This window comes from Thalia democratica, chromosome 8, assembly GCF_965202585.1.
Source record: "Thalia democratica chromosome 8, ktThaDemo2.hap1.1, whole genome shotgun sequence".
Taxonomy (NCBI): Eukaryota; Metazoa; Chordata; class Thaliacea; order Salpida; family Salpidae; genus Thalia; species Thalia democratica.
The window spans coordinates 28035882-28063519 of record NC_139172.1 but is presented as its reverse complement, the minus strand read 5'-3'; the positions used below and the strand labels follow the sequence as shown (position 1 = coordinate 28063519).

Below are 27638 nucleotides of genomic sequence, written 5' to 3'. Positions count from 1 at the left end.
TAAATATTTACTGTACCATTACTACGTCACGATTATATTTAAAAAATTTAAAATCAAAATTTTTGTTTACCATTTCAATAAACTGTAACTTAATGAGGATCACATGAAATTTTACGTTTCGTGTGTGAAACAGCTGTATAAATTATAGTTTTATATAATTAGATAAATATATATATATGTACATTTAAATCAATCATGTTTGGGTATGTACTGTGAAAAAATTAAGTTCCTTTTTAACGTAACTACAGTAAACAAAACTATAATAATTCATTTACATCCCATTAAAGGCTTTATTGCATGTTAACTAAATTTGAAGTTTATCCACTGTTGCAATTGTTACGTCATAAAAAAAAACTTGTTTTAACTAAATACCCAATTATTTTTCAAGTTATTTTACATATAGTAATAAAAAATAATTTTTCTTCTAATAAAAATCTTTTTATTTACTTTATTGAAAATTCAATTCACTAGGTATTTGTGACGTAAATTTAGCTTTTTGTAAAGAACTTTATCTTGGGCCACAACGTTTTCTATTTTTAGCTATAATTGTTAATAATTAATAATAATAAGTTGTTGTTTAGAAAATGTGTATATGTTTAAGATGCAGTTGATACAATTAGAGTTAGCTCCGACTTATCAAATGTTTGAAGGTCGAATGTATTAAGTTGTAAAACAAACAATTATATATAAAAAAAAGCAATGAAATAAGTAGAAAACTGAAATGGTTCATTAATCTTCCTTATCCTTCTTTTTGACTAGGTGGAACAACAGCTCTAGCATTCCAACCCACTTGGAGAGCTGTAGTTCCACTTCGCCCGTAAATCTCCGGATTGCAGTCTGTTTATACAGTTGGTTTCGCGCGCTTTTATTCGTCAAAAAACCTGCTGCCTTGTAATATCACATCTTGTTTGAATTATTCAAATTTGTTGCAAGCTGTTAGTTAAACCTAAGTTTGTTCTTCAAGATATTGAAGGAAATTATGCTTAAATTTTCATTTGTTAAGCACTTAAGTGTTCTGAAAGGTAAATTAAGAGTACATTTCAAGGTTCTTGTTTAAAAAGCTTAAACTCATTTGTTTTGTATGAGATCTTTATAAATAATTCGTCGCGTGAAATGGATTTTTATTAGCGGGCCGTAGTATATAAGATCAATCGTTTTACTTAAATACAGATTAGTTCAAATTTAAAAATTCGATAAATAAAAAATAATTTTGTTAAAATCGTATTAAGGAACAATGATAAAAAAGGAATTTGCAATCTTAAAAATAAATGCAAAACTTAGTTTAGTTCTACTGAATTATTGTTAACAAGCTTAAATAATAGCTTGTAAACGCATATTCTAAAACTACCTCAAATAAAATAAAATTGGTGAGGCAAAATATGGTTTTGATTCTTTTTAAATAAGTTTCTAAAATATAAAATAAGTATATTCTTAATTGTAATTTATTTTTAAATCCAGATTACTATAATTTACAGAACTTAAAAGTGTACCTATTTTTTTTTTCTAGTACAGTAATAGATTTATCTAAAACAAAAGTTACTAAAATATAATTAAAAAAAAACTGATTAGAATTTAATTAACTTATTCAAAGCGTCTACAAAAAAATTATTTCCCACAAAACAAGAAAAAAAAAATATGCTTAAAAGTTGTTTGAATTTAAACATTACAGTTATTAGTATAAATAAATAAGTTTTCTTAATTTGAAACTAAAACTTTGTATTTGAACTTGTGTTTACTAAAAAAATTTTTTTTTTACATTTTAATTTTTCTACAGCTTTAAGATAACTAAAAAAAGCTTAAGTACAAACTATTTATGTGAAAAGTTAGAAATAAATTTATCTATTTACAATTCTTAAACTTTAAGCTTTTTAAGTTAAACAATAAAACATTTTTCCAACTAACAAAAGTTGAAATAAAACCATAAAAATCAAGCATAATTTTGTTTGAAATAAGCAAGTGCTTTAGAATGATCTTAATTTAGTGTAACTATACTTAATAGCTTCTAAAACTAATAATAGACAAAATAAGCTTAAACAACTTAATGTCAAGTCAACTACTTGTAACTTTTAGTGTAAAAATTGTTTAAAAATAAAAGTTAAAGCATATTACACCAAGCTCTTGCGGAAAGACTGCTTTTTAGTAGAAAATATCAAAATTATATGAACACTGCGCGGAAAAAAGAATTAAAAAAAAAAACAAGTTTTTGCTATTATTGCACTTTAGTACATCGCACAACAATTTTCAAAAAAGTCGTCAACAGAAATTATAAAAAAAAAATCAAAGAGAGTGATTCGGGCAGCAGCATCACACGATTTTCAACAAAGGGTAATTCCCTCACATGAATTTGAACAAGAGAAGTTTCCTCACGTGAATTTCAACAAAGGGAAAAATCCCTCACAAAAATTTTAAAAAGGGGAAGATTCCCTCACATGAATTTCAACAAAGGGAAGTTCATGAGAAATGAATTTTAAGAAAAGGAAAACTCCCTCACATGAATTTCAACAAAAGGAAAACTCCCTCACATGAATTTAGCACCAGGATATGTTGGATCGGAGGAGAATTGAAAGCACTATGTGCTGAGCGTTGAAAAATACTTTCCTGAAATAAAAAGTTAAACTTAGCTGTGAAACTAACAAAGTTAATTATTTCAGTATTTTAAAGAGTAAATTTAAACCTTAAAAAATGTTGACTAATTATATAAATCACTTTTCTAATGTTTAAAATAACTCAAACATTACACACTATTAAACACCCATCACATCAAAAGTCTCTTCACATTTTGATTCTCTAAACAGAAATCAAACTAATGCTGGAATACCGAAACAGAAAAATAAAAAAAAATTAGCATTGCATACACGGAAACTTTGTATAAAAAAACGCACGTGAACAAAGTCATTTAAATGCAATTAACACAAACAGAAAAGTTGTAGCTATCATCATAAACACAAAAACTTTGAATTAATTAAGGCATGTATGAAAATTAATTTAATTAATTAAAATAAAACCTGTTTTGAAGGATTTCTTGACGACGGTGGCCTTGTACCCCGGGCAGTTCACCCGGAACCCCACCCCGCTCACCACTTCGTTCGGCGACGCGAAAATGGCGGCAATCTGATTTCCGCTAGATGGCGACTGGCACGCCTCGCAAGTCACCACTTCGCCCTCCGTAACCACGCTTCTGCCGCTCGGTGGCGCAAAAGAGCCGCCACTCTTCCAGCAGAGGCGCTTTTCAACCGGTTTCCTGCGAAAGTGTGAATAATGAAAAATAAAGTATGAATAACAAAGTGTTTTGAAAGATAGATAAATGTACTAATTAATTTTTTGTATAGGAATATAAAAAATCTATGTATGTGTCTTTGCTTAATATTGAAGCCTATCAACTTAAGACAGTACTTAGAGCAGGGTTTGCCATTATTTTGAGTCAAAAAAATTTATAGGTAAAAAATATTTATCCATTACTCTATTTTATAAAGGATAATAAATAATTGATACCCGACTGTTTTAAATCATCGTCCGTTATTTATTGTAACGTTTATACTTTCAAACAAAATAGTGTACAAGAATCCTTCCCAAAAACCTTTTAACAAGTTTTTAAAAACATAAAACAAAAACAATTCAATACAAACCATGTAGCTGGAAGCGGTGAAGTTTCAACTTTGGTGATTTCCTTGTCAACGGGCAAAATGAATTCCAAGCTCGACACCAAGCTCATCTCTTTGTTGTAACTGTTAATTAGTTTCATGCTGATTCATTATATTGTTTTCATATTAAAATACCTCAAGTAATTTAAACCATGTATATATGAATAATCACATTTAACTTAACTTAAAATACATAACTAACAAATGTTTTTTTGTGTTTTTGCAATTTATCAACACAGTAAAAAAACATAATTCATATATCCATAATTATGAGTGTTTATTTAAGTTTATCTATTTTAAGTTTATCTATTTTAAGTTTTCAAAAAATAAATTTTGAGCTATTACCAAAGTACTTAAAAAGCAATTAATTTCTTATGTTAATATATTTTGATTATTACAACAATAAACAAATATTTCTTAACTTTTCAAATTCAACATAAACGCTCAATAACCTGTATTCTAATTTTACATGATTTGAGTTGCTGCCATTATTACTCCACTTGCAACTGAAATCCACTGGAAGTATGTCTTTGCACTTACTTGGTTCTGGATTGTACTGAAAAAAATTGCTTGTTATTTTCTTTATCATTTTCATAAAACAAAACCCCAGAGCTTTTGATTAAATTGAAAAGTATTTCTATGCAATTGAATTAACTGCAACTTTTAATTTGAAGGTTTGAGATTCAAAAAAGAACAAACAACATAAAATATTTTATTTCCTTGAGAACTCCAGCTTTGATCAGATAAGCAGTTGACTGTTATTAGTTATATTACTTTCCTTTGTACTTTGAAAAAAAAAGTAATAATTTTTAAAATTAATTATCTCTTCAAACTTCTATTTTTATACAGTTTTTTAATTTTAATACGTATTTTGCTAAAAACTTTTGATTGAACTTTGAATATTTAACTTTTGTTGTTGTTTTATTAGTTGTTATTTAAGTTGCTCAATTATCATACATTAGTAAAGTTTTTAAATTTCCTAAAATGAGTTTAAGACAAAAAATCAAGCCTATTTAAAGTTATTCAGATTTAACCGGTCTTGCAGAGAGTGGAGTACCAGTTCCTGCGGACTTAAGAAATGTAAAGTGTTATAGGTTTAAAAAACACTCCAACAAATCGACTTTTAAGGTTCAAAATAGCAGAAAAAAACTGATTTAAGATTTAACGGTATTTTCGCAATTAAATGTATATTTTTAATCCACAGACTTAAACGTTTCCTTGCCAAGAAAAGACCGAAAAAAAATCAACTGCAAATTCAGATAAAACAAATAAAAACTAATTGTTTATCTTAAATAATCCTGTGAAAATGTTTCAATCTGTTAGATATATTCAGTCTTAATTAATATTTAAATAAAATCTACTACCATGTACTTGATGGCAGTGAAGACCACGTACGAACTTTTCTTGTCTCCTTGAACCTTGTGAAAATATTTCACCAACTCAGCCATGTTGAAACTGAACAATGCCACCCCGTCATTCAACGACTCCCTGTGACGTCATAAACATCACAAATATTATTTACTAAAAATGCAATATTTTGGTCACCAGTACATGTTTAATAATGTTTAACGTTGCTTAATGTTGTTACTTGGAGGTTATTGAGATTATTTTTTAAATACAATTGTATTTATATCAAACAAAAAATATTATAAGCAATAATTTACAAAATTGAACAACAATCAATTATAAAGAAAAACCAAAAATCAGTTTACTAGTTAAACAAGCGCTTTAAAATAACCAATTAATAAATAACTTAACAAACATTTTGAGCAGGTATTTGTTGGGCACTATCTCCATGGCAACCGGGACCTTGGTGATTTCAAAGGAGAGTTCCGACAACGGAGCGCTCTGATTGGCCAATAAAGTTTTTACGACGCCCTTAAAAAATGAAAGGTGGACCTCCCCCCTCACTTTTGCTACATACCTGGGAAGTGTAACAAAATTAATTAAAAATATTTCTTGTTTACATTTTTTTGTGGTAAAATTTTGGTCAGCTTAGAATTATTTGAAGAAAAAAAACACTTAAAGCTACTATTTTTATCTCATAACACTTCATTTAGAATTATTTCAACTCAATAAATGTTTCTAATCGAAAAAAAACATGACTAACAAAAACAATGATTAATAATTATATTTTGAAAAAAAATATAACCAAATTTATTTTAATATATTATATATGCAACAAATTCAGACTGAACTTATCAAAGTTGTCAATTCTATTAGTAAAACTAACTCAGTTAATTTTTAAGTTCTGTTATGTTTTAAGCAATCACCGACATGAGCAATTCAGTTATTAGCAACAAACAAACATTCCGTCGTGGGGCTTCATGGTGGCGTCGACGACCTCTTTGAAGTTGACCGCGAACGGAACCTGGTCCCCGTGGCTGTAAACGGTCAGGGGGCTTCCCCCTCTCGAGTGCGACGGACCCCTGGTGGCGGGAAAGTCCGCGGAGGGCGTGTTGCAGCTGCGAACGGACGAAATCGAGTCCCACGACTCTGACGACGCCAGTGGCGCTTCTGTTTTTCGTAAAAAGGGATTTTTTGCTAGGAAGTATTTGCTTCTACTTAATTTATGCTTGCTAATTGCAAATAAAATCATTTACTGTTAAATTTCCTGTTTTTCTTAAATAAAAGGTTTTTTTGTTTTGAAAAAAGTTCTCATAAGAAATATAGGATTGTTTTAAAAATTTTTGTGTGTATAAATTTTCAAAAAGGTCATAAATAGTCAAAATTTTTCTAACTTTTTTCAGTAGATTTGTTTTTGAATTATTTTCCTTAGATTCTAAATCAGGGCTAAACAATATTTTTTTCATAAAATCCCTTTTAAAGAAATTTACAAGCTGTGACGACCTCTTACAAGATTCCACAAAAACTACTTTTAAATACGCATAAGACCGTGTTTGCTTTTCATCATCATCAACTCCAGAATATTTAGTGTAAATTTTAAAGTATGTCCTTGTTGCTCCCTAAATTTCTGAACTTTTACCGTAATATCTAGTATAAGTTTCCTTTTTTTTCTTCATTATCAATTTTAGAATATCTTGTCTAAATTTCAAATTTTGGCATCATGGCCCCCTAAATTTCTGAGATGGCCCACTTTGGGAAACTCTGTTTTAGATGAATAAATGTATTACTTGGATACTAACTTAGTTGAACTATTTATCAACGAAAGTAATGAATCAAACTAATTTGAATATTTAAAACCGATTTTATCAATATATCTAAGATATATCTGTTACAGAAATTATATTTTTGTTTAAATTGTTGAAAGACAAATTAAAATAAACTTTTTTTTTAGACATTCAATTAAAAGTCCAAATAGGACATTAGTTATATAAAAACTTTGTAAGATGATCAAAAAATATTTTTTAATCTGAATTCAGCTCTTGCTCTTACTAAATACACTAAATTATAATCAACTTACGTTTACCTAAAGTTTAAAGCAACTCAAAAACTCAACTAACGTTTACTGTTAACTTCATCCGACGAAGCGTTTTTATCACTTTCTTTAGTCAGCCCGTTCTTATCAGCCGAACCTCTCAGAGATGACCTGTTCCTTGGACGGCCTGTAAATTCAACTTCATTTTAAATAATCTAACTATCGGGTAAAATATAATTTTACTTAAGCTTACCATGTAAAGCTAAAAAAAATTTCAAATTAAACGTTTTGCAGAAATTTAAGTAATTTTTTGATTTTTTTTTTGATTTTGTTGAAACTGTCACCAGAGTATTTAGGCTCAATGGAGTGCATCTTGTTGACAACGACAATAAGTTGCTTGACACCCAAGGTGTAAGCATGCATAGCGTGCTCATGAGTTTGTCCATTCTTTGAAATACCAGCTTCAAATTCACCAACATCAGCAGCAACAATCAAGACACCAAAATTGGCCTGGGAGGTACCAGTAATCATGTTCTTGATGAAATCTCTGTGTCCTGGGGCATCAATGATGGTGACATGGTATTTTTAGGTTTCAAATTTCCAGAGAGCAATATCAATGGTGATACCACGTTCACGCTCAGCTTTCAATTTGTCCATAACCCAAGCACACTTGAAGGATCCCTTACCTTTCTCAGCTGCTTCTTTTTTGAATTTTTCAATAGTACGCTTGTCAATTCCTCCACATTTGTAGATAAGATGTCCAGTGGTGGTAGACTATTTTCTAAAAACGTTTATCATTGAAGAGAGTAGAGTAAATCTGATGTTTTTCTACCATGAAATTTTTTAATGATTTCATTTAACACTTTTTACAAAGTTACTCAAACTAGAAAACTATATTTTCTTAATGTAACTAAAAATAATAATAAAAATTTGAAGAAAACACAGGAGTTTTTTTAAATTTAGTTATCCTTCATGCCTAGTTGTAAGGAAATTTTTAATAATTAATATAATTGTAATAATATAAAGTTACATTGTGTGATTTTAAACTAATTTGTATGCTTAATACCATGCACACTTTGCAAAACACTAACAAAACACAAGCAACAATCTAGAACGACTACAAATTAAAATCACGAATCTGTACTACAGCCTAGACAGGGCAGTTTTGCACAAAGTGTCATTTTTCACTAGTGATAACTTTGCACAAATTACAATTTTGCAGGAGAGTAAAAAAACACTAAAAAAAATAGTATTAAACAAAAAATGTTTTAACCAGCGCAAAAGTTTCCTTTTGTGCATTTCTGACATATATCTATGTAAAGTAGCTAGCAGTTATTTTGCGGGTAGATACACTTTGAAAAAATCTTATAAGAATGATATATATAAATTCTAACAAAATTCTGTGACATTGGTTTTGTTTAAAAATTTTGAGAAAAGTGGTAGTTGAATAAAGAACTATTTTTTTGACTTAAAATCTTTTTATAGACCTTTAATATAATTTTGTAAAATTGTTGTATGTTTAAAACTATTAAAAGTGTTGGTAAATTTATGTTAAATTAATATAGTTTTTACTATTAAATATGGTTTATTAAATACGAATATACCACTTTATACTTTTGTCCTCTATACTTGTAATCAGAAAACTAATTAAAAGTATTTAAATCAAATTGAATTTAAATCTATGTATGCTAATTAAAACACATAAAGTACTAGTTATAGTATTTTATCAGAAATAACCTTGCCAAAATAAATTTTGCTTGCAACATTCAGACTAGACTGTGTAAAATAAATTTTATTAAGAAGATTTGGCATATAGTGAATAGTTAGTGAGTTTAGTAGAAAGTTTTTAAATTAAATCAGTCAGTTTTAGCAGATATCTATAAGTTTTACTTTATTGTATGAAATTTTTTTGGTAATTACCTAGCATGATGTCGCACCAATATCAAACTGTAATTGTATAATGTTTGATGTTTTTTTTAACCCTAACTTTAGTCTATAAATTCAATGTTTTTTGTGTAAATTTTAAGTCTAAAAAGGTATTATGTTTTAAAAAAGATATACAAATGATTAAATAGTTATTTAATTACTTAGTTATTTAAAAATTAATTAAGATAATGACTTTTAAGTAAGAGATTGTAATTGTATATCATATTTCTTTTCCCAAACTACAAAAAATTCTAAATATTTTTAGACTAAAATTAAAGATGAACTTTCAGATAATAAGTTTCAAAATATTATAGCAACTAAAAAGAAAAACATTGTATAATCTCACTTCGATATTTGTGGACATCATGCTAGGTAATTACCAAATTTTTTTGTTATGTGTTTTTAATTAAAACCTAAATAGTAAATACTATGACTAGAATATTAGGTGTTTTTTACTTAGTATTACTGTAAATACTTTCAAAATGCAGGGTTGCCAAAATCTCTGAAGTACTGGAAAACCTTGAGTTTCAGAAATTTTGAAAACAAATCTTGAAAAAAATGAAATTTAAAAGTTTTATGATATAAATGTAACAAAATTTCTTTTTAATATAATAAATCTATTAAAAGATATTTTTTTGTTTCTTTAAACATTTTTTTCATAAAAAAGCATATTTAATTTAGCTTTAAAAGTATCTTTTAAATGTTGTTATATTATTTAAGACACTTTTATTACTCTTATACATTTTAATTTTTCAAACACTCTGAGCTGAGGATGTTGGTGGGCCAATATCCAAAGCCTCAGTTGGGTCTGATTGACATTCTGTGGGTAGATTGTCAGCCTTACCTTTTTGCTTATACTTTTCTTATAAGCTGGGTGACTTTCTAGCACACTTATGCGTAGGACCTGCTGAATGCAACTTCTCATTAATATTACTTAGGTTGGACATGATTAAAGTAAAGTACTTTTGTGCTCATTTATAACTTATCAGTGGATTTTATCTATCACATACTTAAAGCTACCCTAGACTACTTTATATAATCAGACAAGACAGTTTTGGTGACGTATCTTTTATACAAAAGAACAACAAAGAAATACAAGCAAAATAGTAAAAAATATAAATTACTTTTAAAACTTTATAAATCACTTAGTAATAGTGCAAATGAATAATAAACCAAGTTTTAGTGAGTAAGTTATAAAATACTTTAAGAAATGGTAAAATTTATGTCTATTTCAAAACACTTAAAACAATAAACTAAATATTAAATAAAACTTTTAGTGAACAATAAAACTATAAAAGATTTAATAACTATTAAACTTTTAAATTTAACTCAAATTATTTAAAGCAGTTAACATACAATTTAACTTTATATCTAAACAAAACTTACAACTACACACTAAAATATCAATTAGTCTTGTAGTAGTTCAAACTTCAGTTGTTGCTTCAGCTGCACACACACACAAACTAACTGCTCACATCGTAACTGTTATGTTTTGATGAAATCTTGCATAATTTATTTTAACTGTAATTTTGCATCATTGATTTTAAGCCTCATTTCTCATAACTGTAGCAAGCTCTAAATATTATCTTAATATTCAGCGTTCAACAATGAATAGTGCAAGGATTTTGCATCAGTTCATTACAGCACAAATAAAAAGATCTCAATTTCTAGAGGAGAAATAATTTATTTATTTAATTCTTAAAAGACTTTTTAATGCAAACTCAGTTTTGGTCAAAGACCTCGTCGGTGCTTATATACACTTCTACTACCTTAAGTTTAGTTTTTTACTAATAATAGGCCAAAATATTTGTTTTTTGAAAACCTTGAAGAAATCCACAAAGTCTGTAAGAAATTCACTGAAAACTCTTTTGTAACCCTGTATATGTGATTTATGTGGTATAACTTTTTTGAGTTATTTATTACTTTAAATTACATTATAGATTTTAAAGATAATTTTTAATTAAGTACTATCTAACCTTTTAAGTTAAGGTTTTCTTTTAAAAAGCAATGCTTACTTCATGTTTTCATATGTTAAACTTATATAAATAATTATTCATTTTAATTAGTTTTAAATTGTAGTAAGTTATAGAAAACTTATAAAACTTCACTTCTAAGTGTTTTAGCACAGGAAAAAAAATCCACCTATTTGAAAATATATTGGAATATATGATGCAAGGTTCTTCTAAATTTTAGTAACTAAATTTAAAAACTATGTAAAAAGTTCTTTTACAAAATAAATCAGAGGAAAAGTTTATTAATTATGAACTTGAAGGCCAATTTGTACCTTAATGATTTATTAACAGACCATTTAGAAAACTCCAGCTTGTTTGATGTTTTTGTCCACAGTTCAGGCTATTTAGGTTGTTTTTAAAATCTTATTCTAGTTTTAAAGAATAAAAAAAAAAAAGTTTTTTATTACTGTACATGATTTATTAACAGCATTTTATTTTGTGGCACTTATTACTTTAAGTAAAAAAAAAATTGACTGACAAAGGCTAGCTTTTTAAAGTTAAACAAGTAGCATTTCAGATTATTTATAAGTAATTAGGTTTGAATTACTTACTTTTTTAATTCTTTTTGCTGTTTCTTAAATAAAAATAAATGAAATATTTTATTAAGATTTTTTAAGTCATTGTTTTTAAAGTAAAATAAGTTTTGTACAACTAAGAATGATTCAATGTTCTTGATAAAATTTCTAATAAAGTACAATAACAATGTTATTTTAAAGTGAAGTATGCTAAGATGAGTTTATGAACAGTAGTAATATTTCTAACTGGTATATTTTGTTAGCATAATTTTCATAACAATGTTAGTTTGTTGCTTTACAAGTTGTTTTATGTTATACTATAACCCAACCTGTTAAAAAAGCAGTTAAAAGTACTGGTGAAAAAGTAATTGACTTATTTAGTTATATCTATTTTTACTTTTTGATAATTTTGCTATTTTTAGTTTTAAAGATCAAAAATAGTTTGTTATACATGCGTGGAAAACGTGTTGAATGTTTTTCAAAAAAGTATATATAATTAACTTACTTTAAACAAAAAGTTATTGTGTTTCAATACTTTCTGGAAATAACTGTTAGCTGTATACTTTTTTAGTGGTGGGTGTAACTTTTGCACAAGGGTATACTTTTGCACGAAAACACTTTTGCACAGGTTGATATTTTTTTTTCTTTTTAGAGACTTTAATTAAACTCATTTTAGCTATTACTATTACTCCAAACCCTTACCCTCGGTCCGTAAACTTTTAAATTAATTTATTTATTGTTTTTTTTAATCTTTTTATAATTTTTGTAATTTTCCTGTTTTTTTTTTGATTAATATTTTATATAAGTATGTGTAAATATTTTATCACTGTTACCCCTAACCCTTACCCTCGGTAAGTAAATTTTTGTTTATCTCTTTTTTCTTTTATTATTTTTTTTTTCCAGTTTTTTTTTTTAATATTTTATTTTTAATTTTTTCTATCACTGTTACCACTAACCCTTACCCTAGGTTAGTAACTTTTTTTTAGAATTTTTATTAATGAATTTTTCTCTTAGATTTATTTTTACAATTTATTTTCTTTTTATTTTATATATTTTATTTACTCAAAAAAGACGCTGTTTGCAAAAATGATCCTTTGTGCAATAGTGAACCCTTGTGCAAAAGTGACGCTTCTAAAAAAGATGATTTAGATTTAAATGTTTACAAGTGTGAAACACATCAATGTACTTCTATTGAGTTATACAGGCTTCTTGCAACCTCTAAAAATACAAAACAATTGCTTTGAAAAAGTCTTAAGTTAGATCGTAGTAAAACCTTTTAACAAATATCAACTATGCTAACCTTGAATTAGGAAAAAATACTTAAATGTACCTGATTTTGGTTTTATACAAGTAAAAAGTTGATTTATAAAGTTTAATGTTTCAAATATATATTGAGTTCATAGTTTGTTACAACAGTTTCTGTCATAAATGACATTTAAAATTACAAACTGTATTTTTTTGCTTTTGTACTAGAAAAAAATATTTTATAGTTAAAACAAATCTAAAACTCAAAATGAAAAGTTTTTGCATACTATTAAATTTACATATTGTTAATTTTACTTGTACTTATTTATTTATATTTGAATACAACAATTTTCTTGATATTAATTTTTTTAAAGATTTTAGTGTATTGGCATAATAAAATTTTTAAGTGAATGCACTTTGATTTAACTTTAAATGTAAGATAATAAAATATGCAAGAAAAGTTTTTTTTTAATTCTGTAATTTACAACTACTATATAAAAATATATTTAAAGTTTGCTAAAAATTCAAAACATAAAAAAAAGACAAGAATTATTTTTTTTTACAAGAGTCAAAGATTGAAAAAAGTTATGTAGCTAGCTAGTTAGATACAATTTTATATAACAAAAAAAATAAAAATAAACATAATTTTTTTTTGACTAAATCAAGAGCTCATAAAAATAAACTTTACAATAACTTAAGTTTTTTGTAAGTGTTATTTAATTTGAAATATCTTTAACAAGTAAATAAAGTGTTTGAAATGTAAACTACAAAACTAATTTTGAATAATATACAACGTTAAAAGTTGTTATACTGTTCAATTTTTATTTGGTAGTATTTTTGTTTAAAATGTTACCTAAAACAACTTTACAACCAATAAATTTTCCAGAAAAATGTATAAAAAGATAGAAACAAAAGGTATCCATAAGTGTATTAACACCAGAAGTGAATTGATAAATGTTGTAGAGTCAGTATTTTTCAAAGTTTTACAAAAGTATGTTAACTTTTTCTATGAAATAGCAAGGCAAATTATAAAAAATCCTGAAAATACAAATGATTACAAAATAAAATTTGATGAGGTTCGGCTAGAATTTTTTGATTTCTTGAACAACCACAATTTTGCTGAAGTCAAAGGTATTTTTACTAGAGTTGGTTTGGAAAGAAAAATAGTTTTTTACTATTTTAATAGAAACAAGTCTTGCTGTGCGTCTTTTGAAACTTTTCTAAATTATGAAAAGTTTTTAGAATTCTACAAGTCAAAGTACAAATTTAATGTAGGTTCTACTGAATATTTAGTCACTTATTCTGAATTTAAGCAAGTGAAGTTTATTGAAAATGTTTTTCAAAAGCTGATATTTGCAATAAACAGCGGTGAAGTTGGTAGTTTTGGAGACATTTGCTTGGTAGTGGATGAAAAGTGGAAAAAAACAAAATGCTCCATCAACGATCTCATTAAGAAAATATCCAGAAGAACCAACGACATTGTAAGCAAGGGAATATCTCCAGAAAGGATCGAAGAGCTTTCTTTTGCTTTCGACAAACAAACTAAAGATTTTGTAGCTGATGCCCAGTGCACAGTTTGTCAAGAATGTTTCAAGGATGGTCAGTACCTGTGCAGAATGCCTTGCGGGCATTGTTTTCACAAAATGTGCATTTCGAAGTGGTTCACAAACAGACACAATGAAAGCTCAGAAAGTGATGATGAACCTTTGGAACCAGAAGAAGATAGCATAAATTTATCAAGCAGTGAGTCAAGCACAGACGAATCAAGTGAAGAGTCTTCAATTCCAGAAAAAGATGAAATTGATTGTTTGGTAAACTCAACGAGACAAATATCATTGAGTAGTAATGATGCTGAAACGTATAACTTACCAGAGTTATTCAACTCATTCCAGCCTTTTAGAAACTCAGATGGGAATGACTCTGAAACTCCTAAACACTATGAATCTGAAAATGACAAAGTACCTGAAACACAAAGTGACTCAGAATCTGACTCTGAGACTAGCTATGAGAGTTCTGATTCCGATTCCAGTGATCACTCATATTCAGAATCCAGCTATGATAGTTCCGAGCATGATTCTGATGAATATGAGTATTACTCAGACTACGATATTGAAGATGATGTTCCAACCACTCCTAAAAATCATTGCCCAAATTGCAGGAGGTATTGCTGGTAGAAAAAGGAAACAGTAAAAACAATTTTTTGAAGTAAAAAAACTAAGAAAATATTTTTAGGCTCATTATTTTTTTTGTGTTAAATAAATATTTTTTAGTAAATACATTGTTTAGTCACTGCTTAAAAATATATTTAGAAAAATCAAGTTAGTTTATTTATTTAACAATAAACATTAAGTTGATAAACAACAACATGGTGCTGCTAGATTAAAAAAAATTTAAAGTTCCAATAACTAATTCTAACAACATGTATTATTAAATTACAAAAAATTGAAATTATTTTGTTGTTGTTAAAGTTTCATAAATTAGCCAACCAGAAGATTTTTTTAACCTATATGTATCACTTTATTCAGCATGCTAAAAAATAATTAGTTCTGTTTACTGCTTTTTATACTTGAACTATTTAATTACATTTAAAAATTTGTTTTTATTTGCAATTACCTAGTATATTTACTTAATGAAACAAAACAATGTTACAAAGAAAAACTTATGCCTTTTTTAAGTTAATATTATTAAATTTAAGTCGTTTGATACAAAAGTAGGTTGAATTTTTTTTTTGAAATTAGTTTAAAATTCATTTGCTTAAACTTTTTTCTATTTAAAAATTTTGTAAAATAACTTTATCTATCATATTTTTATACTGAACTTTTAAGCTTATTTGCTTTTGCAATTTTTATCAACAGTTGCCACTATTTTGATCAGACCTCGTAAATTGTTGATATCCAAAAAAAATTAATAAGTAGTTATTCTTTTGTTAGTATTACATGAGGTATAATTTCTAAAAAAGTCCTAGTTCGTGATAATTAAAGCTAGCAATGTATCTTGGGAAAATTTCATTGAAATTAGTTTAGTAATATATTCAGCCCTTTTTAAACTAAAATATATGGTAAAAATCTATTTTAGTCTGTTTATGAATACATAAAATATTATAATTCAAAAAAAGGGCTTATTTAAATTAGAACAATATTTGTTTTTAATTTCTATAACTACTTTCAGTGCTTTTAACAGGTCAATATTTAAGCTGGAGTAGTCTTTAATTTAAAATTTATGCAAAATTAACCTTGAAAAACCCTGAATTTGATACCTTTTTGTAAATAAACTGAAATGTTAAACAAAAACTATGAAAACTCCTTGAGTTTTAATAAATTTTTATAGTGATAATTTGTATAGTAATGAAATTATTAATTCATTATAAGTAGTTAATATACACAGACAATTTATATTATTTAGGTTTTATTAAATATACAACATATTAAAGTAGCATTACAGTATCTTTTCCTTAATTTTATACTATAAAATACATTTTTTAAATTTCAAGTTTAACATTTTACTAAAAAAAGATAAATAAATTTATTTTTTCAAAAACCTGGATGAAAATCAGAAGTCCTGGAAGAAATATCTAAAAATACCAGTGGCTACCGTTTTTAAATGTTCTACTAAACATTACTAGTTTACTGTTTTAATATTTATATAGGTAAAGCTGCTGAGTTAATTTTTCTGTATTAAATTTTTTTGGTTCATAAAACCTATAAACCCTAGTAAGCCTGTAATTTTTTTTTTTTCAAATGGATGAACTTGGGCTGCACTTAAGGCACTGGCTGATTTTACAAACAGACAAAAAACTGTACGGCTTGGAATGGGTGAACAACAAAACCTGCATCAAAGTTTTATGGGTCGATCAGCACCATGAAAACTGGGAGAAATGCTATGAGCTATACAAAGTTTGTGTAATTAATTTTTAAATAAAAATAATAAGTTTCCCTACAACATTTTATTTTTTAAGTTTTCAATTATGTACTACAATTTAGCTTTAAACTTAGAATGTAAGGAGCTTAGTTTTCTAAGTGTGTAAAACTTGATAATTAGTATAATAGTTAATGTTACATAAAAAAACTTTTATTGTTACAATATTAAGTAAAGACTTCAGTTGCGCTACAATATATATTTTCAGTAAAAGTATTTAAAAAATTAAAAAACTAGGCTTGGGCTAAACATCGAAGTTTAAACGTGGGACCAACAGAGTTCATTCGTTTGAAAAGTATATTCAGAAATGCAATGCACCGCTCTAAAGATTTTGAAGAGATAGTTTCTGAAAAAAACATTAGAAAAAACCACAAAATTTACAAACTTTTAACTAGAAAAGAGATCGAAACAAGTAGCTGAGTTTTTTTTAACTTTGAAAAAGCTTTTAGTATACAGTATACTTTAATTCTTTACTTAATTAATTCTTCTAGATTAAGTTTTAGTTTTTCATTTGCCGTAAAAGTTGTATTAATTAGTATGATTGTGATTAATTAATTTGTAAAAAATAAATCGACCAAAATATAACACTTGTGGTCTTACAATCATAAATGAGAGAATAAAGCTAATAAATTACTAGTTTATTTTGTTTAGATATTTTTGATAATTTGCTTTAACTATGTTTTATTTTGGTTTAGTATTTACCATATTTTTATACACTAAGCTGAATTTACAAAGTTATTTTTGTTTGATTCCTTCTTAATCATACGTTTTACTGATTATGTTCAATGATTGCTAGGAAAACCTAAATTTCATCTGTATTTGAGACACCATTTAGAAAACAATACATATGCCGGCCTGGAGTACCTCAGACCAAATAGCCAATGTTTTCGAGTTCCTTGGAATCAGCACTCACATGAAAGTGAGACAAAAATGTACACTGTACGTTATAATCTAGCTGGAATTCAAATTTGTGATATAGAAATTAATATATTTTAAGTTTTCTCTAAAAAAACAATTTAAGCTATTAATCATTTAAGTTTTTTAATATGGTAGAATTTTTAAAGTATCATCTGTTGTGCACTAAAGTTTTTTCTTCTTATCCAACCAATAAACTTTAAGAATTTTTAACCAGGAAAAAAACTAAAATTTATCTAAAAAATTTAAAACGAGTTATCCTAAGTTCAAGTAAGGTTTTACTTAAGTTTTATGAAACTTTATTTTATTTTTATTTGACCTTGTATACAAGTTGTTTATTTCTGTTATAATTTTTAAATCTCATTACAAAAAGATTTGTAAACATTGTGATTTACACGTTTTTGTTTTAATTTTGTTATATTCTGAATAAAGTTATCTATACTTATAAACTATAAAAAAATAAATTTTTCAACTTCTAAAATTTCTTGATTAAAAATAATTCACAAAAGCAAAAAAAACAAGCAAAACCATGTGTAAAACCTTTTGTAAATAAAAAAAAATTAGTTTTTGCATTTTAAAAACTTAACACAAGTTATTTTTAAGTTTTTTGTAAAATGTAAATGTTGAAAAACCTAATAGGCTTTAAAAATCTGTTTTTAAAGTGTTGCTTTCTTAACAGGACTATATGAAGTACATTGATCAAGAAAGTAAGCCAAATAAAAATTACCCATTAAAAGATTGCAAGCAAAAGTTTAGACAGCATTTGAAGAAGTCTTCGTACCTTAAAGTAGTTGTTGACAACACAAACAAGTTTCAAAACAATGATGACTTCAAAGTTGTAAAGTTTCTATCCAAATCTGAAATGGAAGAAAGAAGTAAGCGACTTTTGTTGACTCTTCACTACTTTTGAGTTGAGTTGTAATATAAAGTAGTAAAACTAATTTTAATTCGTTATATTAAAAATCATTCTTTCAATGGTTTAGTACAAAAATATTCTGATTCAGAATTTTTGTTTCAACTACAAGTATTATTGTATGTAAGTATTACAAGTATTAAAATTAGACTCTTGATTTTACAGATCGAACGAATGAGAAGAGAAAAAAGAAACCAACGAAAAAAAGTAGTTTTATATTAGATATTATGTTCTTTTAATTTTTAACTATTTTTGAACCTTTGTTATTCGTAGCTGAACCTTAGTTGAATAAAATTTTTACATTTTAAAAATTTTGCTTTGAGTTTTTGACACCATAATTATAAAATCTTATAAGGTTTCGGAGATCTTAAAATTTAAGGATGTTAAAATAAAGTAAGTGTTTAATTTATTTAGTGTGACTTAAAAAAAAAACAGTTTGAAACATTGTTTAGGTATTTTTAAAGGAAAACATAAAAACTAAAGTTAACAAAAAGTGTTTTTTTTCAAACTTATTAAAAAACTGAGTTTAACACAAGTATAATCTAAAGTTGTCAACCAATATTTATTTTAAAATATTTTTTTTTGTAATAATTATTGTGATTAACTTACTTAACAAAAAAATTTTCTAGACAGCAGGGAAAATATGCCACCTCCCATGTTGAGCCCAAGGAACCCGATAGATATTAATTTTCTAAAAAACAATATTTCAGGTATATTGGCTAATACATTTTTTCAAAGTATAAAAACAAAGCGGCTTTTTTTATTAGGTGAAATTATTTAAATTTCAGTGTTGTAAATAATAGCTTAAGTTTGTAGAGTATAATTTTATTGAAAAGTCAGTAAAGTAAATGTTTCTTGAAAAACTTAAAGATGTGTTTTCAAGTATAAAGTTTTTGTTAGTAAGCTGGAAAATAAAATGTCCTGTTTAAGTAATTTGCTATTGTAATTACCGCTTTTATAAAGTTAATTCAAACCTGATTTTTTTTGTAGCTGTTTTTTAAATATTTTTGTTAATGGAAAGTTTATAAAAGTTTTTTTTTTAAGGTAACACAACTCATTCTGACTAATCAGATAATACTAACTGAGAATTCTAATTTGAAGCTCTACTGTGAACAACGAATTTTTCCTGTTAAAATTAAATATATAACTAATTATAAAGACTCTTTACTATTCTAAACTTTATTTTCTGGTACTTCTTACTGTATAAACTTTCAAGTAGTTTAAACATTTATTCATTTATTTGTCTATAAGAATATTTTATTTTTAAAAATAATATTACCAAAATTTACTTGAAGATAACTGTTTTATGTATACAGTAACCTCTCGCATTTTTACGCACTCGTGACGTTACGCACTCTCGTTTAGTTACGCATTTTAGAATTCTAAAAAATTCAAAAAATAAAATTTTTAATTTTTTCAATATTGCACAAATTAGGTTTATTGTATATCTTTTAATTTAAAGTATGATTCAAGTTCTTATGGCGTGTAATTTCATTCCCATTCAAAAAATCCGTATGTGGGCAAAGGTCAAATTAAAAAAAGTTGTAGTAATATAAACAATTTTTAATAAACATGTTTCTTATATTTTAATTTTTTTGTTCAAAAGAAGAAATCCATTACAGCACCAAATGCATATTTTTATAAAAGGCTATAGAAACAAATGTTAATATAGATACCACACCATTTTTTAGTTGTAAACAAAAGCTTAATTATAAATTGAATTTGCTAAAAATAATAGAATATAAACGTTAAGTATCAAATAAGTCACATATAAATAAAGATAATAATAAAATATACTTTTTATTAAAATTAGTAAAATTTTTCTACAAGTATAATTGTTTCATATAATTTTAAATCCTTTTTTTAAATATATTCATAGTATTATCTTTTATTTTCATATTTATAAATAAAGTAAACAAATTGTTAAAAGTAGAAAGTCCCAGTCTGCTTTTAAGTAGAAGCAATATCAAAAAACAGCCATTATAGTAAGTATATTTAGTACCTCTCGTATCTTTACGATCTCTCGTATGTTTACGCACTTTTTCTGTGGACACAATGTGCGTAAATAAGCGAGATGTTACTGTAGTTTAAATCGTAAAAATTAGTTGAAAGAAAATAATTCAAGAGTGGGCAACTTTTATTTCTTACCTGAGAGTTGTGCTATATTTTAAATCCAATTTTAGAATTTTTGCCTCAAAAAGTAACAAAAGTAGTGAAAATAAATGTTTTGTTTCTCAAACAATTGAAGAAAAAGAACCTAACTTCGACTAATAAATGATAATAATCAAAAAAAGGTTGAAGATGGGTGCTTATAGCTTATTTTAGTGTTACATTAGAGTATAGCTTAAATAAAAGTATTTTTTTAAACATAGATAGAAAAACTAAACGGGGTTTGTTTTATCTTGTACAATTTCAGTTGAAAATTTCGGAAGGTTTTCAGTGAAAGTGTCTTACAACGGGATAGTTGTTAAACAGGAAATTGTTGACCTCAACTACTACCAACCATTGTGGTTTTATTATGGAAGTGTCACTACTAATTACCCACATATGGTTGATGAAGGTTTGTTTATATTTCAACTTGCCAAGTATTGATCTTGTAAGTCAGTAAGGATTTCTTTTTCATTCTAATTGATTTACTTACTAGTTCCAAATTGTTCAAGAACTATTTCTCTTCTGAAGTGTACAAGTTTTAAAATTATTACTAGTCCTAATATTTATTTATTTTTAGAACTGTAAACCAGTATAAAACTGAGTTTATACGTTTGAATAAATATTTTTCTAACACTTTTCAGGAAATTCACTTGAGTTCTTTACTTATTTATATTTACAGGTTCCAGTGAGGGTCTCAATCTTGCACTGAAAACTTTTGATTTTCCTCAACCACGTTTCTGCGATGAAAAACTCGACCGAGTTCTCGATTCGGCAAAACTGGGCTTCATTCTGTTTTATGACGTCAGCACTGCGTCACTCGAGTTGAAGAGATGCAGCCAATCGAGAATTTATGATGGAAACAACGTTAAGTTCGAAAGGGACGAGTATAAAACACTGTTCAGCTACAACAAATTATATTCTAAACAAGATTTAAAAGTTGGTTTGTTTTTATCAGTTTGTTTATGAAAAACAACTTGTATACCAGTGATAATGTATTTTTTTCTATCAGGTCTCCTTTTGTTAAATCATTAGTAGTTTTAAATTTATATTTTATTGAAAGATTAAATAAAGTTTAAAATTAATAATGTATCTTTACCCCCAAAGTTTTAAGGAAAACTAAGTTAAATACTGTTTGAAAGCAAATTATTAACTAATTGACAACATTTTAAAGATGTATTATGTAATACATGTAATGAAAGACTTTACTACCATCTTTTTTCAACTTTTAAACAAATATTTTTTTTTAACAATTTTTCATATCTTTTATTTTTATGAAGACTTGTATAACTTATAGATTCTCTCACTACTTTTACTCAACAATACATATTTAATTTTTTTGAATTACTTGAAAAATAATATTTTTATTAGTGTTTAATTATTTTAAATGATAACAAAACAGGTGTCATTGAAAATTGGCCAGTGCTGTGAGTACCCTGCTTTGAGTGTGAAGCTGAAATCAGTGATAGTTAAAAGAATAGAAGAACTACAGTCAACAAATACTGACAGCTCACAGTCTCTGTTTCAGAGCAATGCAAACGATAATGACAATATACTAAATGGAATGGAGGTTGCAGATCGAATGACTATAAATGACCAATATTAAAAATATTTTTTACTTTTTTTTTACCGTTAATATATGCAATCGAATTTTCAGAATGTTTTTAACTGCTCTTAAAGTTTAATTTGCCAATCATGCTTATAAGTTTAACATTTATAATCAAGCTACTTTTTTAAACGAAAATACCTAGTTAATTTAAAAGTTTTCAGGTTGTATAGTTACCAAATAGGTTTAAATTTGTTAATACTGTTTGAACTTGTCAGTTTTTGTTAGCCTTGAAAAAAACCTATTTAATAAAATTACGTGTTGTCATTACTTTTAGTATCATTTTTTTTAATAAGGTATTTCGTAAAATATTCCAATTTTTACCAAATCTTTAAAAACTATCATATGGGCAATCATTATGTTATTTAATTTTAATTTTTTCTAACATTCATTTGCTTTGAAATTTTGTTTTATTTTAGTGAAATTTATGTCTAACCAATTTAGTAAATTTATACTTTTTATAAGTAATTTTTTTGTAACATTATTGCAAACAGGTGTACTATGTTTTTAAATAAATAATTAACAATTTTGCAGGTAAACTTAAAAAAAAAATTCTAAAAATGTTTTGATCGGTGAACTGTTTTCAATATTTACTTTTTTCTTTAGGTTATGTATGTTTTCGCATGCGAGGTAAATCTTGTTTTTTTTTATTATCGAAAAAAATTAATAAAGCCTGGAAATATTAACTTTAAATTAACTTAACTATACTACTTTTATTTTGAGAAACTTCCTTATTTTATACTTGTGTTCTATTCTAAACTTGTCATAGAAATGTATTGTTGCTTACTTTAAGATTTCAATGTGTTTAATTAGCTCGAACAAAAAATAAACAAAATTCAATTGTTATACCAATACATGCATTTTAATGTAAGCAAAAAATTACAGACAAGTTTTTTCTAATAAAACCAGCTTGTTTTAAAAAAATCTAAATTTCGTTCATACCAGTTAGGTGAAGAACTCATTTATAAAACTATGACCTTAAACTTGACTAACAGTTTTTAGTTTTGTATTTACAGTTAAAATGATTTTTTTATAAACAAATTTATCACTCTGAAGTGTAATTAAAAAAATAGCATTTTATTATGTTCTCCGTACATTTTAACGACTATAATTAGTTTTAATTTATTCATAATAAGAGAAATTAATGGTAGCTTTTACCAGATAGGAAATAACTCTTATACAAAGCTTAACTTTTTAGTTTTATGTTATTTACAGCTTGAAGTAGTTGAACTAAATAACTAGTGTTTAACTGTATGACCAAAAAGTTTTTCTACACGTCAGATCATATGACCATATTTTAAGAGTGATTTAATTTTTGTTCAATAAATGAGTCTAATTAAACACTACTCGACAGTTTTCATTCTTCACTTCCTGTTGATTTGAATAAGTTGAGGTTGACAACTTTCAGCAGCCAATCATTTCTAACCTAATCGTTTCTAACACGATCGTTTATAACCCGAAAATTGAAAATTTGCTTATTATTACTTTTTTTAAATTTTGCCTTGTTTTAATTTTGTTGTTTAAAGTAGCTTTTAGTTTGATATTCAACTTACTTTTTTTTTCAGTAATGATACAGTGTTGTGAGTAAAAAGAGTTGCTTCATTAATAGTTGTAAAATCAAACTACTCATAAAGTTTTCTAAAAAAAAACACTACTTTATCCGATCATCCTTATTTTAGCAAGAAAACTCGTGAGTACATTAAAAATTTCCATCTGAAATATAAAATACTGACTATTACGAATATTTTGTGAAAAATATTCCCGGTGTTTTTAGAAACTTTTGTTTGGTAAACTTTTTTTTAAATAACATCAAAAACCAAATAAACTTTTACTCAGAGTCTTTTAAACATAGTACTAACAAAACTTTATGTATTGGTTTTGCTTTAACTAACTTAAAATTTAATTTAAAAATTAGTTGTTATTTAGTATTGAATGAAAAAAGCTTTTGCAAATTGAAAATAATAGAAAACGGATTAAGATTTAAAGTAGCTAGCTTTTCGTCTTGTTTTTCTTAATAATTTTTGATAAACAAATTATGTAAAAAATATTGTACAATGAATAATCTTGTTTTAAATAAAACATGTTTTTATTAATAATTTTTTTGTTATGTTTTAAGACTCAATGTTTAAAAAACATTAAGAAAGTATTCACTAACGTAGAAATATAAAACACTTATCTGACCATACGACGGGTATTTTCTTTTATCAATAAAAATCAATTTTCGCTGTACAACGTGCTCAAAATATATTTACTATATTTCTTTATATCAACTCACAAAATGAGTTCACTTAGAAAATTATAATTTATTTAAGAATTAAATTTTTAGTTGTTTGGTTTTCCAAAAAAAAAGTATTGGCTACTTAAAATTAATTTATTCTACATACATGTATTAAACCATGGTTTGGTAAACGTTTTTATTATATTTTGATTACAAAGCCTGCATAGTAAAAATAGTTTAAAAAAACGTTTGTATTTGAAAAACTAACTTTTGATTTTAAAATTTTATGTTTAGCTGTTTTTGTATAATTTAGCCACTAAGCTAAATATAAAGTGTTTTTTGAGCCTAGCAGTTATAAACGAATCTATTTCTTAAGTCTAGCTATTAAAAAGTTTATAAAGTGTGATTTATTTAGTTAAGGTTATGCACATGACATCTAAAGTGTAAAAATCAATAGAATTTACTAATTCTAAATTTTGATGAATTTACTTACTACCGTCTCAAATAGGAATAGGACTTTTTTTTAATCCTCTTCTTTTTTCAGTAATCAACAAAGCTTAACTATTTAAGTTTTAATTATTTACATAGTAATAACTGTTTACGAAGATAATGATTGTAATTAATTAACGTCTGGTTAAAAATAAACGATGAAAAAGTATTCTACTAAACAAATGTTTTAAATTATTTTTGATCTTTTTTTTACTTTTTCTCCTTGTTTTTGGTTTCACACCTAATAAAAACTTTATATTTTTACATTTAAAAGACACATTTTAAACTCAGAAATAAAGGTTCTTTTTGGTATGACTTATATTCAACTTTTTAAAGGTTAAAAAAGAGAAAACAGTTTATATTTTAATTAAGCCGTCGACAACTTTTCATTTTCGCTTTATTCAAAAATTAGCTTGTTGAAAATCAAGTTGAACCTTTTAAGTCTATACAAAGTTAACGTTTGCAGTGAGCTTTTATAAACCTTAAATCTGTTATTTAATCGTTCAGGTCATGATAAATATTTTTTTTTGAAAAAAAAACTAAATTTTTTGCATTAGCTTAATAATCCTAAAGCATATAATATTATTTTCAATTTTCAACTACTGTTTTTTGTACAAAGATTTTTTATAATAATCCAAACAAATTTTGTTTTAAAATATTATGTATAAGTTTGTAGCAAAAAATAAATTAAAACAAATTATTTATGTAGTTTTTAAATTTTTAAAGTTTGTAAGCGTTTTAATTACAATATTCGACCCAATACTGTTATTTATAGTTTTTCATTGAAAATAAATAATACATAACTTTTACCTTTAAGTTTTTATTAAATAGCTTCGAAATTATATCGATTAATTAATCTAAAAACTACATAACACATGTTATTTTACTCTTTAGTACTATATGTAACTGTTTAAAAAGACATTATTGCAAACTAGGTTTATGTACTCTTAACTTTTGTAAGCTTTTTTTTAAATGAACAAAAACATTAAAAGAATATTTCAAAAATGATGAAGTTTACTTTAATAAACAAATACATTGTACATATAAAAAGTCTTTATTTTGTACAACTAAATACACACATTAAAAAATACTAAACTAGTTTAAAACTTCAAAAATAATACAAAGAGCTTTGAAAGCATTTGGTAGTTATAAAATAAAAGTTTTATGAAAATATTTTCTAAATTAATCAGTTTTTCATTCAAATTTATTTGAAAACTAAAACAATTTAACTACTTACAAGTAAAAGTTTAATAAAATGTTTTGTTTTTTCAAATTTACTTACAGTAAATGTTTATTTTTGTGTGTACAAAATTTAATTATAGCTTCGAAGAGCTTGGACCAAATAAATTTTGTAAACTTTTATGCTTCATAAACTTAACAATTGTATGTCTTTAAAATATGTTATGATAAATTTTAACCTAGAGTGTAGTACAAAATCTAAAAGATGCTTTTGTTAGTAATCTGAGAACTTTATTTTTCAAGTATATAACTAACTTTAAGTTTTCTAAAATAAAAAATTTTAAGTTTTGCTGCTTCACAATTTATAAACTGTTTTTAACAAAAACTTGCACAAATTTACATTCAAGTCGTAGAGAATTAAAAAATGCACTGAGTTAAAACTTATATTTTCAAGATTTTAAATCAATAACTTTAGTATATAAACTTTTACAAGAAAGATATTAATAGTTACAGCAGCAACACTGTTTATTTGTTTTTACTTTGATATAAAATAATTGTTTTATGATAATTATTGTAAATCGTTGTAGAAAAAAATTTCAATACTATTTTAATATATTAAATTATTATTTTTATTCAAATCGAACTACTTGTCTGAAAGTCGTCATTTTAAAGTATACAACGATAACACATACAAAAATGAAATTAATATACTATTTAGCCAATATCAAACAGTCGTTTAAGTTTGTCCCAAGCCAGATGAAAATTTTTGAAACCTCCTGTCATATTCTATGAAATTCAATAAACTTGAACGATAACGCCAATTTTTGACGACTTTTTTCACTTCACTTTGCACTTCAGCCGTCATAAAGCAGTACAAAACTGCAACCATTGTTCCCTGCAAAATTGAATTAGTTTTAATATGCAATCACCTTATTTTTCTTAGTAAATTATAACGTTGTTAGATAAAAAACAATCAATTGTCATCAGAATACTGTAAATTGAAAACACGTTTTATAAAATTAAATTCTTAAACTAAAAGCTGTAAAAATATATAACTTGTTCCTCACATAAGTTGTAAACAAAAGCTACTTGAGTATTCTATTTATAAAAACATACTTTTTTTGTTTGTTAAATTACCTGAAAAGATGTGCAAATAGTTTCGAATGAAATTTTAAAGTAAATAAAATTGTTTTCATTATTTAACAATTGTTGGTCGTCGACAAAAGCGAAAATGACGTAATGAATACCAAGCAGAGGTATAAGTGACAAAGTTGATTTTGCTAATCTGCACTTGTAATCATTTCTTTCCATGTTTTTTGCCCGCAATTTATTGAAAATTATCCTTAAAACGTTGAAGAATATAAGGAAGTTTACCTGTATATAGTTATAGCACTAAGTGCTTGAAAGAACATAAAGTAAAATTATACAGATAAATACTAATATTATTGATTATTACTATATTAAACAAATTTTAACAACTTGACATATTTTGTTTTATACGCTAAAAAAATGAGTCAAGTTTATTTATGAAATAGAG

The 27638-nt window shown here is 25.8% G+C and overlaps 2 protein-coding genes and 1 pseudogene across 2 annotated transcripts; 1 reads left to right on the top strand and 2 right to left on the bottom strand.

The window, feature by feature from the left end:
- Positions 1-2015: 2015 nt before the first annotated feature.
- On the bottom strand, positions 2016-7276 carry LOC145843101 (F-BAR domain only protein 2-like). Its single transcript, XM_082950564.1, has 9 exons — positions 7264-7276; positions 7106-7207; positions 5951-6158; positions 5404-5565; positions 5006-5129; positions 4094-4197; positions 3627-3725; positions 3006-3241; positions 2016-2598 (listed from the first exon to the last, which is right to left on the bottom strand). Exons 1-9 carry the CDS (start codon positions 7274-7276, stop codon positions 2570-2572), a joined length of 1077 nt encoding a protein of 358 aa, XP_082806690.1. The 3' UTR covers positions 2016-2569.
- A 23-nt stretch (positions 7277-7299) lies between these two features.
- LOC145843100 (elongation factor 1-alpha-like) lies at positions 7300-9871 on the bottom strand (annotated as a pseudogene).
- Positions 9872-16455: 6584 nt separating this feature from the next.
- On the top strand, positions 16456-22375 carry LOC145843099 (uncharacterized). The gene is made up of 9 exons (XM_082950563.1): positions 16456-16611; positions 16871-17045; positions 17430-17572; positions 18228-18423; positions 18627-18668; positions 19091-19171; positions 20878-21021; positions 21292-21548; positions 22012-22375. The coding sequence occupies exons 1-9, from the start codon at positions 16456-16458 to the stop codon at positions 22213-22215; spliced, it is 1398 nt and encodes a 465-aa protein (XP_082806689.1). The 3' UTR covers positions 22216-22375.
- Positions 22376-27638: the final 5263 nt, after the last annotated feature.

Coding starts and splice junctions, on each gene's coding strand:
- LOC145843099 (XM_082950563.1), top strand. CDS start 16,456: ATGGATGAACTTGGGCTGCACTTAAGGCACTGGCTGATTTTACAAACA. Junction 17,046..17,429: donor TAGAAAAGAGATCGAAACAA/GTAGCTGAGTTT, acceptor AATGATTGCTAG/GAAAACCTAAATTTCATCTG. Junction 17,573..18,227: donor GTGAGACAAAAATGTACACT/GTACGTTATAAT, acceptor CTTTCTTAACAG/GACTATATGAAGTACATTGA.
- LOC145843101 (XM_082950564.1), bottom strand. Junction 5,566..5,950: donor ATGAAGCCCCACGACGGAAT/GTTTGTTTGTTG, acceptor TACACTTCCCAG/GTATGTAGCAAAAGTGAGGG. Junction 5,130..5,403: donor AACAAATACCTGCTCAAAAT/GTTTGTTAAGTT, acceptor ATGACGTCACAG/GGAGTCGTTGAATGACGGGG.